The 16896-nt window shown below is 41.4% G+C and overlaps 4 protein-coding genes and 1 non-coding gene across 6 annotated transcripts in view; 2 read left to right on the top strand and 3 right to left on the bottom strand.

Moving 5' to 3' along the window:
- Nucleotides 1-322, top strand: LOC125906704 (uncharacterized). The gene has a single exon (XM_049606683.1). It carries the CDS (start codon nt 54-56, stop codon nt 303-305), a length of 252 nt encoding a protein of 83 aa, XP_049462640.1. The 5' UTR covers nt 1-53; the 3' UTR covers nt 306-322.
- A 4193-nt stretch (nt 323-4515) lies between these two features.
- Nucleotides 4516-4861, bottom strand: LOC125906701 (uncharacterized). The gene has a single exon (XM_049606680.1). It carries the CDS (start codon nt 4814-4816, stop codon nt 4553-4555), a length of 264 nt encoding a protein of 87 aa, XP_049462637.1. The 5' UTR covers nt 4817-4861; the 3' UTR covers nt 4516-4552.
- Nucleotides 4862-7300: 2439 nt separating this feature from the next.
- LOC120951729 (uncharacterized) lies at nt 7301-7671 on the top strand. The gene has a single exon (XM_040370604.2). The coding sequence runs from the start codon at nt 7348-7350 to the stop codon at nt 7621-7623; it is 276 nt and encodes a 91-aa protein (XP_040226538.2). The 5' UTR covers nt 7301-7347; the 3' UTR covers nt 7624-7671.
- A 478-nt stretch (nt 7672-8149) lies between these two features.
- Nucleotides 8150-16896, bottom strand: part of LOC120951731 (uncharacterized) — a 218876-nt gene continuing 210129 nt past the window's right edge. The window contains exon 2 of one of the 2 annotated variants that reach the window (XM_049606679.1): nt 8150-8388. In XM_049606679.1, the coding sequence (XP_049462636.1) occupies nt 8185-8388 (204 nt within the window). In that variant the 3' untranslated portion in view covers nt 8150-8184. Of the gene's footprint in view, nt 8501-16896 lie in introns of those variants that run through there. The other variant, XM_040370607.2, reaches the window with a different exon arrangement.
- On the bottom strand, nt 15644-15725 carry Trnas-cga (transfer RNA serine (anticodon CGA)). Its single transcript has one exon. It is a non-coding gene; the product is annotated as a tRNA-Ser (tRNA).

The raw sequence follows: 16896 nt of genomic DNA, 5'->3' as shown, positions 1-16896 counted from the left end.
ATCATTATTAAGTCATATTAAGTCACAGTTCCGAAGCTAACCAAGCAGCCAACATGAAGTTCGCATTCGCGTTTGTTCTGATCGCTCTGTTCGCGGTGATCGCTGTCTCCAATGCTCTGCCCGAGGAGGCCGCCAGCAATGATGGAGCAAGCGCCAACACCAGGATCGTGTTGGAGCTTACCCCGGAGGAGGCCGCCGCAGTTCAGGCAATGGGAGGCCGAGGATTCTGGGGAGACTTGTGGAACGGTATCAAGAAGGCTATCACCATCGGTTGTGATCTCATTGACTGCCAGAAGAAAGAATAAGTAATAATAAATGCTGACATACAATATACAACAAAACACTGGAGTTTATTTCATTGTCTGCAGCTAAGTTACAAGAAATCAAGCAATGAGATTGTTAGATATTAGTAAAACGTCCATCAATCGAATCTTTCCAGTCTTGCAAGAGGAAAACGAGATTCATTAAATTGTTAGTGAATTGTGGGATATCGAATCGACGCCCTGTGGTTGGAGTCTCTGCATCATCTACCCCATATACAAGAAGAGAGACATGTTGGACTGCAACAAATACAGGGGTATTACGGTGTTGAATACCGCCAATAAAATATTCTCCCTGATCCTTCAGGATCGTCTTGTCCCTTACGTCGAACAGATAGTTGGATTCCGAAACGGAAAATTAACCACTGATCAGATTTTCACCATCAGCAGATCTTGGAGAAGATGGCTGAATACAAACACGACACGTACCATCTCTTCATTGATTTCAAAGCCGCATATGATAGCATAGCCAGGGCAAACTGGATGACGCAATGAGCTCTTTTGGAATCCCGGACAAACTGATACAGGGTTTTCGAGGATTATATAGACATGTTCAGCGAGTTGTAGATTCGTTCAGGCATATAATAGACTCTTTCAGCGAGATATAGAATTGTTCGGAAGTAGGCGTAGACATGTTCGGTTATACTGTAGAGCTGTCACTTTCGTTCCCCTTGGACTGCAAGTTGGATCATTCTCATCAGAAGGTAAACAAACGGTTTTCGAAAAAATATGCTTTTTTCAACTAATTTATGTATTCAACAGCTTGGAGAATGATTATTAGCTACTTTTAGGACTTTTAAGAATGAAAAATTGAACCCTGCGGCACAGTGTGTAAACAAAACAAATGACAGCTCTACAGAATCGCTGAACATGTCAACGCCTACTTCCGAACAATTCTATATCTCGCTGAAAGAGTCTATTATATGCCTGAACGAATCTACAACTCGCTGAACATGTCTATATAATCCTCGAAAACCCTGTAAGCCTATTTAGCGTCAGGATCTTTTGCAACCACCAAAAGTCTACGCCAGTCTGGACGTACAGTCGTACAGTCGGATTCAAATCCCGAATGGACCATGCCCCCATAGGTAGGATTGACTATTCTGCTATGGTAATAAATTAGTAACTGAAAGTTGAGCCCACTAAGTGGTACAGGCAGACTTTGATCGACAGCGGTTATTGTGCCAAAGAAGAAGAAGAAGAAGAAGAAGAAGAAGAAGAAGAAGAAGAAGAAGAAGAAGAAGAAGAAGAAGAAGAAGAAGAAGAAGAAGAAGAAGAAGAAGAAGAAGAAGAAGAAGAAGAAGAAGAAGAAGAAGAAGAAGAAGAAGAAGAAGAAGAAGAAGAAGAAGAAGAAGAAGCGGCAGAGAAACTCGGATTGCAGATAAATGAGGCAAAGGCCAAACTGATGGTGGCAACATTAGCGGATCTACCAATGAATAATCCAAACCTACATAGGCGTGACGTAAAGATAGGTGAACGCACTTCTAAAGTCGTCCCACAATTCACCTATCTTGGGTCAAAGGTCAGCAACGACAATAGCAAGGAAGCTGACAATAGCTGACGGCAGCGAAGGTAAAACAAAATACTCCCACGGGAATGGCTGGATCAGGTGAAACAAAATTGATTGAAGTTCGAGTGTGTACATAGATGTGAAGCTGCAGCCAGAGACCGAGCACTAAGACGTGCTGTATCGTGAGCAGACCAGTAACAAATCGAGAGCAAAGTTTCAGGTATTGCTTTGGTTTGTTAATCTTAGCATTTATTACTTCTTATTGTTGCTGTTGAGTTTCATTATGGATTTGCGTCACACACCCTCGACCATACTAAACATTTCCGCAATATGTTTTTCCGTGTAGACTTTATTAAGCTGTGCTAACAACTTACGTAAGATGTGCCTACAATTAAGCACTTTATAAAAGGTGGAAGGATTTCTAAGATTCATTACGTCTGTACCCAGAAACCAATCAAGCATCCAACATGAAGTTCGCATTCGCCTTCGTCCTGATCGCTCTGTTCGCGGTGATCGCCGTCTCCAAGGCTATGCCCCAGCCTGAGGAGGCCGCAGCTTCTAGCAAAGATGGAACCAGTGCAAACACCAAAATCGTGATGGAAGACGCCGCAGCTCAGGCAAAGGGAGGTCGATATTTGGCAAGCTGGAACTGGAACTTCAAACCCCGACCCACTTGGCGCCCACCCACATGGAAACCAATTTTTATTAAAATTAGTAATTGAATGTACAATAATATTTGTTAAAATATAATTGATATCACTTTATGGTGTCGACTCGATCGTTTGATGATCGATAAGGAGCGCCCGTATTTCAGCTTGCTAGAGGTCTCGGACTGGAAGGAAAGTTAAACATTTGCAATGAACGAAAGGGATTGACCAAGCGAGGACTGCGGAATCTAGTTTTCTTTTTGATCCAGGATCTGGGTGGAAGCGGACTAATTTTTAGTTTCTCTTTAGTTTTGTTAAATTTTGTGTCAGTAAAGGCATAATAAAAGAAACTTGAACTATTTTAAAAAAAGGCCGTTTTTTGGTGAATTATGAATTTGCAGGTCGGGCGTTGTCATAGGACAATTGAATTATAATTTAATTTAAAAAAAAAAAATATATATATATATATATATATATATATATATATATATATATATATATATATATATATATATATATATATATATATATATATATATATATATATATATATATATATATATATATATATATATATATATCTTCATGTTTCGTCACACTTTTAATCGATGATAAAAACGCCTCGTTAACACGTTACGTAAGAGAAAAACTACCATGTTGAGAAATTGGGCAAACATGGTGCATGATTGAAAGCGTCCAAACGAATTGATAAAAAAAATCGACAGCATATTTTTGCAAGAATGGGGCTTGTGAATGATGTACTTCTGTAGTTGTTAAGTCATGCGATGTGTGAGATGACAACAGCAGCACGGGATAGGTCCAAAATAATTTATAAAATCTGATGTGTGATTATGCTGTATTTTTAAGTATAATTAATTGGGACTATGAATTAAAAGTGAAATATAATTAAACACATGCAACGATCTACATGGCTATCTAAGCCTTAGCAAATAGGTAATGTTTCTATATAGCGCGTGGCCACAGAGCTGAAAAAATATTGAAAAATTTTTCAACTTTGTCAAAATTGCTTGTCAACTGAATCGTGCATTTTAGCATTATTATCATAACAATGGGTCACAACTGCGCCAAATAGCTGTTTGTTTACGCTTTTTCACGAACGTCAAATTTTGTCAACTTTTGTCAACTTTTTTTCCTGGCTGCTCCAGGTTACAAAATTTTGACAAAAGCTCAAAAAAGTGACAAAAGCTCACATTTTGAAAAATTTGTCAGCATTTTGTCACTCCCATGGCCTTTCGCTTATAGGACTGTCGATCAGCGCAGTCTTATTGGATAAATTGCAAAACCCTGTAAAAGTAGATGCACGTGTTTTTTTCTGTTTTTCATGATCAAAACTCGAATGGCTCTCAAAATACTCAAACAATACTCCTTCTGTGCGTGGAACAAGTCCGGTTTCTTCGCAACATCGCCATCGTATTTTGTATTCCCTTCTTAGTCAGGATGTCAGGATAATCGCCAGTTCTTATATGAAATAGATTGTCTTATTGACCGTATTTTGGTGATCATAATTACTGCAATCTTCTCGCTGTCATTGACTTGTTGGAATGAAAGTCTTTGTAGGCCAAACTGATGGAGACAGTCGAGGCAAATCCTAACTTTACTATTTTGTGAAACAGAGGATACTATCGTCAACGATAAGTCAACCATGCAAATTGCGCTAGAAGCAAAGTACTGTTTTGAAACTGAGGAGACTACAGCAATTAGGATCATGGAAATACGATCTTAAAGCTTGTTCTTGGCGTAACTTTACCGTAAAAGGAGACATTTTTATGGCAAGGTAGCTCTATCATCTATTAACCGACATGCCGCCTCATACTCGGAGTAGTGGCTATCTATTTCGACGTGAACAATATTCCCGTGAGTATAACTGATAATACTGATGCAATGAAGTAATTATTGGCCTATTTTGAATCCTTTATCAAGACTGGAAAGATTCGATTCATGAAAGTTTCACTAATATCAAACAATCTCATTGCTTGGTTTCTTGTAATTTGGATGCAGGGAATGAAATAAACCCCAGTTTCTTATTGTATGTTTTACTCAGCATTTATTATTACTTATTCTTTCTTCTGGCAGTCAATCAGATCACAACCAATGGTGATGGCCTTCTTGATACCGCCCCACAAGGTTGTCCAGAATCCTCGACCTCCCATTGCCTGAGCTGCGGCGGCCTCCTCCGGGGTAAGCTCCAGCACGATCTTGGTGTTGGCGCTGTCTCCATCGTTGCTAGAAGCGACGGCCTCCTCAGGCTGGGGCATAGCCTGGGAGACGGCGATCACCGCGAACAGAGCGATCAGAACGAAGACGAATGCGAACTTCATGTTGGATGCTTGATTGGTTTCTGGATACAGACGTAATGAATCATAGACATCCTTCCACCTTTTATATAGTGTTTAATTGTAGGCATATCTTACGTAAGTTGTTAGCACAGCTTAATAAAGTCTACACGGAAACACATTTGTTTATTTGTTTATTTGTAAATGTTAAGTAATTGGCCATCATTGGCCTTATCATTGATCTTATAAACTAAACTTATAATAACATAAAGCATCACGGTACAATGTAACATCAGCACAAAATAAATAACACAGAGTATCACAGCAAGAAAAACAGGTTAACTTAGGGAATTCCAGTCAAAAGAGTCATAATGTGCATTAAATCTAATAATAATAATCTAATCTAAAACAAACAGCTATTTGGCGCAGTTGTGACCCATTGTTATGATAATAATGCTAAAATGCACGATTCAGTTGACAAGCAATTTTGCCAAAGTTGAAAAATTTTTCAATATTTTTTCAGCTCTGTGGCCACGCGCTATATAGAAACATTACCTATTTGCTAAGGCTTAGATAGCCATGTAGATCGTTGCATGTGTTTAATTATATTTCACTTTTAATTCATAGTCCCAATTAATTATACTTAAAAATACAGCATAATCACACATCAGATTTTATAAATTATTTTGGACCTATCCCGTGCTGCTGTTGTCATCTCACACATCGCATGACTTAACAACTACAGAAGTACATCATTCACAAGCCCCATTCTTGCAAAAATATGCTGTCGATTTTTTTTATCAATTTGTTTGGACGCTTTCAATCATGCACCATGTTTGCCCAATTTCTCAACATGGTAGTTTTTCTCTTACGTAACGTGTTAACGAGGCGTTTTTATCATCGATTAAAAGTGTGACGAAACATGAAGATAATGAAGTATTATTGTGAGAAATATATATATATATATATATATATATATATATATATATATATATATATATATATATATATATATATATATATATATATATATATATATATGTATATATATATATATATATATATATATATATATATATATATATATATATATATATATATATATATATATATTTTTTTTTTTTTTTTTTTTTATTAAATTATAATTCAATTGTCCTACGACAACGCCCGACCTGCAAATTCATAATTCACCAAAAAACGGCCTTTTTTTAAGTAGTTCAAGTTTCTTTTATTATGCCTTTAGTGACACAAAATTTAACAAAACTAAAGAGAAACTAAAAATTAGTCCGCTTCCACCCAGATCCTGGATCAAAAAGAAAACTAGATTCCGCAGTCCTCGCTTGGTCAATCCTTTTCGTTCAGTGCAAACATTTAACTTTCCTTCCAGTCCGAGACCTCTAGCAAGCTGAAATACGGGCGCTCCTTATCGATCATCAAACGATCGAGTCGACACCATAAAGTGATATCAATTATATTTTAACAAATATTATTGTACATTCAATTACTAATTTTAATAAAAATTGGTTTCCATGTGGGTGGGCGCCAAGTGGGTCGGGGTTTGAAGTTCCAGTTCCAGCTTGCCAAATATCGACCTCCCTTTGCCTGAGCTGCGGCGTCTTCCATCACGATCTTGGTGTTTGCACTGGCTCCATCTTTGCTAGAAGCTGCGGCCTCCTCAGGCTGGGGCATAGCCTGGGAGACGGCGATCACCGCGAACAGAGCGATCAGGACGAAGGCGAATGCGAACTTCATGTTGGATGCTTGATTGGTTTCTGGGTACAGACGTAATGAATCTTAGAAATCCTTCCACCTTTTATAAAGTGTTTAATTGTAGGCACATCTTACGTAAGTTGTTAGCACAGCTTAATAAAGTCTATACGGAAAAACATATTGCGGAAATGTTTGGTATGGTCGAGGGTGTGTGACGCAAATCCATACTGAAACTCAATATCGGAAGTAGAACCACAGCTGTACAAATAACAGGCGTTAGAATGTTCTGGGTCTAAAACTCTCACAGCTGCCGCTTAACATGGCTGAAATTCTGGTTCATATTTTGCTTCCTATTTCTGGCCCTCGGAATCATAACAAACGGTCGTCAGGGATAAGTATATGGTTGTAAGTATAGCATAGTTTAGTTTAAGTTTGATCAAATAAAAAATGGACATCCTCTAGAAGCACTCTTATTTTCCATCCCTCATACCGAGGTCACTTATACATAAACGCTCTAGTTTCGGTTACCCCTCTAGTTGAGCGATCAGTGCCTGTTGAGCCATTCCAGTGTCCATTGTAAACAATGTAGTTGTGTTTATGATGGTCCGAATGGCTAAGCAAAATATGAATTAAAATTTCTGCCTAGTGTTTGAGAGCAGTCTCTGGAGTTTTAAGACATGCACCTAATAACGTGTATTATTTGAACAACTGAGGCTCTGCTTCCGTAATGTTATTTTCTTTGTGTAGAAGTTATTCAGCTGTGCTAACAACAGACGAAAGATAAATCGGGATTTGGGCACTATAAAAGGTGGAAGGATTGCTAGGATTCATTAAGTCTCAAGACAAAATCCAACCTAGCAGTCAACATGAAGTTTGCATTCGCGTTTGTTCTTGTCGCTCTGTTCGCGGTGATCGCTGTCTCCAATGCTCTGCCCGAGGAGGCCGCCAGCAATGATGGAGCAAGCGCCAACACCAGGATCGTGCTGGAGCTTACCCCGGAGGAGGCCGCAGCAGTTCAGGCAATGGGAGGCCGAGGATTTTGGGGAGACTTGTGGAACGGTATCAAGAAGGCCATCACCATCGGTTGTGATCTGATTGACTGTAAAAATCAACAGCAACAACAACAACCACAACAGCAATAGCAACAATAAGAAATAATAAATGCTTAAGTTTAACAAATAATAACATTACCCCAAGTTTCAATCTCTTTTTGTTACTGGTCTGCTCACGATACAGCACGTCTTAGTGACATGACTCGGTCAACAATAATGCTCGGTCCCTGGCTGCAGCTTCGCATCCATGTACATACTTGATCTCCGACCGTCTTTATTTCTCCTGATCCAGCCATTTAACTAGCTGTGTACCCCTCTGCGCCTCTTGTTGGACTGAGAGTTTTTCACGAACATCTTTTCTGTATGACACAAATCCGGTTTCTTCGGATGTGGACAAAAATTGTCCGATGAATAAACTTAATATAAATATAATGTGAATATTCTGGTATGTTTGATGTTCCTCTGCTCGACACTTCAACTAGACCTACATTTTTGTGACCGCTTAGGGCCACCTCTCGTCTTAATCCGCCACAGTCGGTTTCACTAATATGAAACAATCTCATTGCTTGATTTTTTTAATGTAATTTGGCTACATACAATGAAATAAACTCCAGTGTTTTGTTGTATGTTTTACTCAGCATTTATTATTACTTATTGTTTCTTCTGGCAGTCAATCAGATCACAACCGATGGTGATGACCTTCTTGACACTGCCCATAAAGATTGACCAGAATCCACGGCCTCCCATTGCCTGAGCTGCGGCGGCCTCCTCCGGGGTAAGCTCCAGCACGATCTTGGTGTTAGCGCTGGTTCCATCGTTGCTAGAAGCGGCGGCCTCCTCAGGCTGGGGCATAGCCTGGGAGACGGCGATCACCGCGAACAGAGCGATCAGGACGAAGGCGAATGCGAACTTCATGTTGGATGTTTGATTGGTTTCTGGATACAGACGTAATGAATCTTAGAAATCCTTCCACCTTTTATACAGTGTTTAATTGTAGGCACATCTTACGTAAGATATTAGCACAGCTGATTAAAGTCTACACAGAAACACATATTGCGGAAATGTTTGGTATGGTAGAGGGCGTGTGACGTAAATCCATACTGAAACTCAATATCGGAAGTACAACTACAGCTGTACAAATAACACGCATTAGAATGTTCTGGCCCTAAATATCTCACAGCTGCCGCTTAACATGGCTGAAATTCTGGTTCATTTTTTGCTTCGTATTTCTGTCCCTCGGAATCACAACAAACGGTCGTCAGGGATAAGTATATGGTTGTTAGTATAGCATAGTTTAGTTTAACTTTGATCAAATCAAAGATGGACATCCGCTAGAAGTACTATTATTTTTTTCTTTCCAGCCCTCATAAGTGACCTCTATGCATATACGCTCTGGTTTCGGTTACCCGTCTAGTTGAGAGATCAGTACTTGTTGACCCATTTTTGTGTATAGTATTGCTAAAGTTTGGTTCATAAGTGAAATTGGACAATCGTATTAGTATGTTCTCGCATGATTCGACTCAGTTTTTCGATTTAGCTCATCACCGCGAGATCTCAACTAGCCTGGTGTGTGAAGCTCCCTTTGCCATTTTGGCCTGCCTGAAAAATCTCAATCTTTTGAAACTTTCCAAAATCATACTCAATCAAATAAACAATTTAGTTATGTTTGCAAAAGTTAGAATTGCTAAACAAAATACGAACTACAACTTCAACATAGTGTTTGAAAGCAGTGGCTAGAATTTTAGAACCTGCACCATGTTATATTATTTAAACAATTGAAGCTCTGCTTCCGCAATGTTATTTTAGTTTGCGTTCGATTTGCGTCACACGCCCTCTAGCCGACCAAACATTTCCGCCATATGTATTTTTGTGTAGACGTTATTCAGCTGTGCTAACAACACACGTAAAATAAATCAGAATTTGGTCGCTATGGTGGCAGGATTTCTTGGATTCATCACCTTCGGCTTTAATATGATTTACTGTCAAAATCAAAAGTAACAACAACAAGTAAAGTAAGTAACAACAATTAAAGCAACAGCAAAAACAACAGAAATAGTAACTGCATCAGCCAGCTAGCTTCACTTGCAAAGAACCACTGCATCCCACCAACACTAACTAAAAGCCATTTATCCACTTTTAATCCTCTACTTATTTTACGCAACGCTCACTTCCTCCGACCAGAGCCTGTCGTTCAAGCGGCAAGAAGACGCTAACGAAAGAAAATTGCCCAGCACACCTTTATTCCGTGCTAAAACGCACCATCATCGTCTGGCCCGATGCAATGCTAATTAAATCAAAATGTTAAAGTTATCATCACCAGACTCTCCTGCATCAACGGTCAGCCCCGCGCCGTTGCGGTAACTGGTGCGGACGCGTTGGCAGCAAGCAGAATGCTTTTAAGCTTTCAAAAAGCTAACCGGAAAAAGGAAACCCATTCCCGCTGCGTGAAGGTAGCAAAACCCAACAGAAGGCACACATAAAAAATACCATCTGCCCATTCCGTCTTCTCCCGAGCGGCAAACAAAAGTTGCCTTCCACTGGTCACGGTCGGGCGAAAAAGCAAACACCCACTGCGGGCGACTTTTTCCTCGAGATAGCGAGACAGCTATCTCCCACCTGATTTGTGTAGCTTCAGTGTGGGTGAAGCAAGGGAATACCGGGGTTCAATGTACTGCAAAACCTCGAGTTTCCATTTATCTCTACCACTCGGGACACAGGCGGCCCATACACTTTCGTCCCGGTTAATGCTTGGCCCACTGACCGGCAGTTTTTTGTTTGGAATGGCGTTTGCAAAGAAAAACCACACTCCACACTACTCCACAGAGTGCGGGAATTGAAACGCAAATTATCCGCTCGGTGGTATCGCGCGGAATGTGCATGCCATGCGAGACGGTTGTGTTTAGCAAATGGTTCAAACGCACGGCAATGTTCCGCAGTGTGCCGTGTGCGTGAAACGTGTGAACAAAATGGAAAGCCACCACCCGATAGAAGTCCGATCGAAACACTGCCAGTAGGAAGAAGTTGGCCAAAACGGAACCATTGGTTCTCCATTTTGCAACAATCAACCACACCCCGCAGAGGGGAACGGGTGGGCTGGGGATGCAAAACCCGGTCGGTAAACACGGCGCATAATTTACCTACAACCGACAAATTATGTAGGCTGGCATTGTGTTTATCCGAGCGCACCAGACACTGTTAACACAAGGATTATCGCCAACGCGCCCTGGTGTCCCTAATGGCGTAGGGAGGACCCGGGCTCGTTTGAAAACGGTTTGGTTCCGGGCATGTTGTGCATCCGATGTACCAAGAGGGGAAGCAGGGGAGAGAGAGCGGAGTTTGCACAAACCTTTCATTGAATCGACACATATTCCTGGCGGGATTTCGTTTACGGTGTGGTTCCCGCTTCTACAAAGTGAAGCTTCGTTTGAGCGGACTCAAAAGCGTAAAAAGGACCATCCCAGTAAATTAAGTACCCGGAACCATAAAGCAAGACAACGCTAATGCATTGATAGGAGATGGAATCCAACTAGCTGGGACATACCACACATAGATGGCAATGGTTACCATTGCACCGAATTTTCCTTACCAACACTCATGAGTGGGGAGTGGAATTAAAGCTTTAAGAAGAGCGCCTAGAGGTATGCAATTCGCTTGACAAAATCTCACTTTTACAATTGTTTTATTTTGCTCTCATTCTGTTTAAAGTTGTACTCTTTACTACAGCAGCAATAATCCTTCGTTAAATGTATTTAACGTAAAAATGAAAAGCAAATGCGAGATTGAACCCAACCGAAGGACGCATTTCTCATCCCTATCTGGCAACACGTTTGAGCCGGTGTAATCGAGTACTTCAAACGGCATGCACAAATGCGGACAGAAACATTCAATTCTCAACTCACACCCGTACACGCATCGCAGCGGAAGGCACGAACCAAAATCAATACGACGAACTGTCTGTGCGCCGGCAACGGAAATGGATTCGTTAGCGGACACAGGAAAGCGATCTGCAAAATCGAAACCGTGCTTGAAGATGAAAACACTTTTGCCCGCACTACCTTCTTTTCTTTGGGTTGATTTTGTCGCGCTCTTGCCACTTCTTCTCTCTATCTCTCTCTGTATTCCCCTTACCCCTTCCCTTCCCCTTCCCCTCCCTTTTACCACACACAAACCGTTGGGGACGCTTTTATTGCTATTGAGTTGATATCACACTTTAATGTTTTACACCGCTTTCGATGACGCTCAATGCATGCTAATGATGTTTAATTTTCGTACACCCTTTTTTCTTCGAATTTTCATTCCAGCATACAGGTTATCAGCTCTAGTTTGGAAACCTTTTTTTCGTGCGAAGACTCAAAAATCTACCATCCATTTTAAATGGATGTAAACCAGAAAATGGATTCATTGCACACGACACACGGCACCAACTTAAACACAAAGCTCTTTAATGGGCGTTTCAACCTCACAGTAACATCAAAGCAAATGTTGCGTATTCCACTGCCCAGCACCTGCCCTCCCAACCCTTCCTATGCTGCATCAACAGCTGCATATCCTTTCCTTATCTGTCCGTTTAAATGCGTCAATTAATTAGAGGTTGAAATTGATGTGACCATATTACCGTAATTATCGAGTGCTCTCGAGCCGATCCGCACGGAGCGGAGGGACGGTTGTGCCACGTACCGGGCTGGCCGCTTGAGCTGCAGCCGTCTGTAAAATGTGCGCCCGATGGTCTAATGCGTGATTTCAATCGCTGCTGCCGGGTGGGACGCATCAACGTACCTACGTGGCCGGATATTATAATACGTGACCCGTGGAAGCGCAACAAACCGAAGTCGCTGAACTGCTCAACCGTACGCGATACGATCCGGTGCTGCACAAACATTCAATAAACTAATCGCATTGATGTGTGTTTGCGCGTGTGTGTGCGTTTGTGGTTGTGTGTAGTGGAGAGTTACAGAAGAAGAAAAAAAAACTTATGACCCAGTGCATGTGCATGATAAAAAGATAAATTTTATAATTATATGCAGCATTTATTTTCATTTATTTGTACGTAGGTATTGAGTTCATTGAATGCTAATGGAGCAATGCCTCTCATTTTACACAATATAAAGCATTTTTGCTCTTGAATGCTAAACAATGGGTGGACGGTTAATTATGATGGATTTTCTTTGTAAAAAATAATAAACGCTTTAATAAAAGATTATTTTTAAAATATTCAAGTTGAAATTCTCCCCCCATGTGTCATATTTACTACTGCGTATCGTTCACTTTAGCAACTGACCTGCCGCGCACAAGCACAAAACGACACACAAATCAAACACAACATTATCCTGTCACTCTTTTTGTTGCCATCAATTATGTAGGCTGCTTTTGTAAATCGCTTCCCCGGCACCTTCTGGATATTATTGGTTTAGCTTCCCATTCCTCTACCACATTTCTCTGGTCATTTTGGTGAAAAATTACGTTTTGTTCGTACGAAAAAATCGCCCAACATGCGTTTAATGACCTTAGAATACCGCTTTTTTATTGACATTTGCCGTTTGCTTGAACAACCGAAGAAAAAAGCGAACCAATGTCCTACTTACCGCGCACCACAAAAAAAAAACCTTCAATTTTTCAAAAACAGTTGTTAAAGGTTTGATTTGCCCGAAACTTTCACGGACACGAACGGGCTTTTCGCGAGCCCATAAAAACATTCGAAATGGACTGTTGTTTTTAGTGCTTTCGGGGTTCTTCCGCCGCCCCAATCCTTCCACCCCTCCGTTCGTTGCAACTTCTCGCCAGCATAAACTTTCCAAAATCGATGGATTCGCACACAATCGTAAAGTAGCCCACCCCGCATCAGTCGGATTTCCGGTGAGGTGAAATGTTTTACTCCGAAAAAATCGCCCCTCCCCAAGCTCATGCTCGGACCGGAAATTAGAACAATAAACAGTTCCAGGGAGATTGAGAACCATTTTTTTTTGGTGTTAAACCCGCTCAAATTTTCCCGGAAAAGTAGTCCATAAAATGGGGCAGAGGGAAATCTTCTTGTTCTCGTGTCTTGCTCGTGGGCGGTGGGCAACACTTTGCGCGAAAAGCGTCAATCAATATGCCAACCGAGGGCGGGCCCATGCCCGCTGACTTATTGCCCATTTGCTCGTTTAATGAGTGACGGGGTAAACGTGTTAGTTTAGCGGAGAGTTTTCTTCTCAGAATCCGCTACACGAAAGTAGCAATTAAACGCCACCGGGAACGGAATATGAAGCACGCCTTTCAGTCAGCATATAAATAATGCGCACCTTACCCGTCACGTACTTGTTATGTTTGTGTGTGAGTGTGTGTATGTTGGAGGAACAGCAGTTTATGTTACTCTGAATTAAGTTACCTTTTGCACGATGATAAACACTCACAACGAAAGAAGTCCTTTTTTTCCTTTCGCAGTACAAATTAGCTTCATAGCACACATTCATATTTTCTTTTCACGCTCTACGCTTTTCTTCTGTTCGGCCAACCATCCTTGGTTGCAGCACTGCTGTGCTGTAGAACGCAATGGAAAGCAGATTCCAACATAGCCAAAGTCAAGAAGCTATTTAACATCTTCTTGAGGTAGGCAAACGTCTAGTTCGTAATGCATGTTGTGGCGTTTTTCGTATCTTATTTTCTCCTGCCATTGTTAAGGAAATTATCATTACCATACATCATCATGTTATACCATGATACTACACACCATGCTAGCACATCTAGTGTAAATTATGCTCCTTAACAAACCTCTACCACACCAGGCATTTGGAGCTAGCAATGAATTTCAAAACATAGAAGTGTTCAAAAACGCCCAAAGGTATGCAATCAGTTTGAAAAAATCTGCAATGGAGACGCCTAATAGCAACTTTATACGGATGTCGCAATACAAACGAACATTTATTAATTAATTCTCGTGAAATAAATTGTAAGATTTGCACATCGAGCGGAACCAATGTTTAGTTCCCCCACTCCGAGCAAACAATAACACCCCGCACAGACACATGTGCGCACCTCCCCCAAAACAAACAGCGCACAAAAATCACGATCAAAAGGCAAATATTGATTCTATGGAAATAAATATCCCAACCCCCTTCGTGCCACCTTTTGCGGAACTAGTACTGATCCAAATTAATTGCATTTCAATCCCACTTTGCGCAGTGCACATGGGGCACACACGTGCACGTGTGCTCGTCGCTATTATTTGCGTTTCTGATGTTTATCGAGCCGGCCGAAATGCGCAACGCAGCCAGCGGTCATCAAACCCGGATGCACTTTCGGCAATGTAGCGCGCGGGCAGGGAATCGAAAGGGGACAACAGGGGGTCAGTCTAAAGGAGGAACACATACACATACAGGTGAACATCAACGAAACATTGATTTGTGCAAGAGTTGAAACTTTTTTTTTACTGATGCAATGAAAAATCCGAAAGCACACGAGCACACATTTCCACGCACCATTGAGTTTTACACTGTCCGCTTATCCGCTTATTATGGGATTTGGGAGGTGGACAATTTATGACCCATACCCAAAAGTGACCTTCGAAAAAAATGCATAAAACATAGCACACTGGAACCTCCCAAAAAGCTTCCTAGAAATACGCGTTAAAATAGAACGCGTGGGGTGCATGACCCCGGGGCAGGAAAAGATCGATGAACTAAAGTTCACATATATCTTCCCATTTCTGTCAACTGCTTTTATGCCTCGGGCTCGGACTTCTTTTTTTTTTTTGTTCCACATTTACATTTAAATTATTATTCACAGGCAAACTTGTCGAACGTGGGAAATGGTCAAATGGATTCCGAACGTGCAGCTGCAGCTGTGGAGCTAAAAGTAATGCATCATGCACGCTCCAAAAATAGCCGAGACCCGGTCACACACATTTACTTTCTCCCTTTACCTTTCCCATTAACACACACACACACACACATTGTGGGGCATGGGGAAGAAGAAGTCGTAAAATGTGGTCATTTTTCATTTCAATGCAATTCACACCGCTCTTATCGCTTTTATTGTAGAGAAAGCAGAACAGAGAGGCTCTCTCTCTTTTTATTGTCCTTCTCATGCGCTTTGTCTAGCAAATGAAGTTGAGGTAATAGCATAAAAAAAGCTTCGCAGCCGGTAGGATTCGAACCTACGCTCCCAGAGGGAATCTGATTTCGAGTCAGACGCCTTAACCACTCGGCCACGACTGCACATATACACCTTGGGCGCAATGAGATAACAAAATTAAAACACGTTACGCGAAAAAAGTGTGGAGGGGGTAGAGTAGGCCATGGATGTAAAAATACATCGCTATACGCTGCGAGCAACGCATGACTATGATGTGATGTCATGGTATTCGCCACAGGGTGGTTCGTAATATACAGCATCACGAATGTAGCTCTAATTTAATTTGTATTAACTAGTCAAATTGAACTGTTTCTATGATGTTTAACCGCAATCTAAATGTTTCAAAACCTTAAAAATAGTAACAAAAAAACGTTCACCACAAAGAAACCAGATATTATTCCACCTTAAATAATGCAGATGGAGAGGAGAATCTTTTTGAAATTCGATTCGGTTTGCGATCTATTTTTAGAAATGATCATCAAATCGACTACCCCCGCTTCCTGAAAAGCAAGATATCATTGAATTTATGCTGAACCCTGCAAAAAACAACATACGCATTTCCCGGAAAGGTTAAAGCCCGGATGTGTTTGCGAAACCCCCTGGCTCGACTCGGCGTCCGTGACCGGCTTCGGTCGTTTAAACCCATCTACTTTATGTACCACAACACTTCTACGCAGAAATGAAACGAAATCAGCGAAACTGTCATGGGTCAGGGCGGCATGATGGGTTGTGGGGTGGGTAAAATATGCGAAATAAAATATTTAAACTTACTCACCCAGTACTGCAAAACACGGCCGCTTTAGTAGACTCCCGGTCCTTCTTGGACCGCACGTTGACCGCGCGCGTCTTGCTAAAACTTACGACCTAAACACTCACCGGTTGTTGTTTTCGTTTCGTTGTTGCTTTGAATCCGAGAGAAACCGGCGAGCCGGTGGAATATTCAATGCCGGCAGCAGCATCAAAACGTTCCTGGAACGAGGAGGAATGAAGCGCATGGTAGTGCTACCACCATATTTGCTGTAGCTGATGAACCCAAACGGGGGGCGCTATTGAGGTGGAGATGGAGCACAGTATACACTAAACGGATCCCAGCTTCTCGAGCGGAAGAGCCTGCTGTGTTTGAGTTGCTGCATAAATACAAATGGGGGAAACCAGCCCAGGGCGTCAATATTTGCTCTCAGCGCCCAAACATAAACCACTGGTAAACTTCGTTCTTCCCGCTTCAGACTGGAACTGGAGCAGACTGGCACACGC

This window comes from Anopheles coluzzii, chromosome 2 (genome assembly GCF_943734685.1).
Source record: "Anopheles coluzzii chromosome 2, AcolN3, whole genome shotgun sequence".
Lineage (NCBI taxonomy): Eukaryota > Metazoa > Arthropoda > Insecta > Diptera > Culicidae > Anopheles > Anopheles coluzzii.
This window is presented reverse-complemented; position numbering and strand designations above follow the sequence as displayed.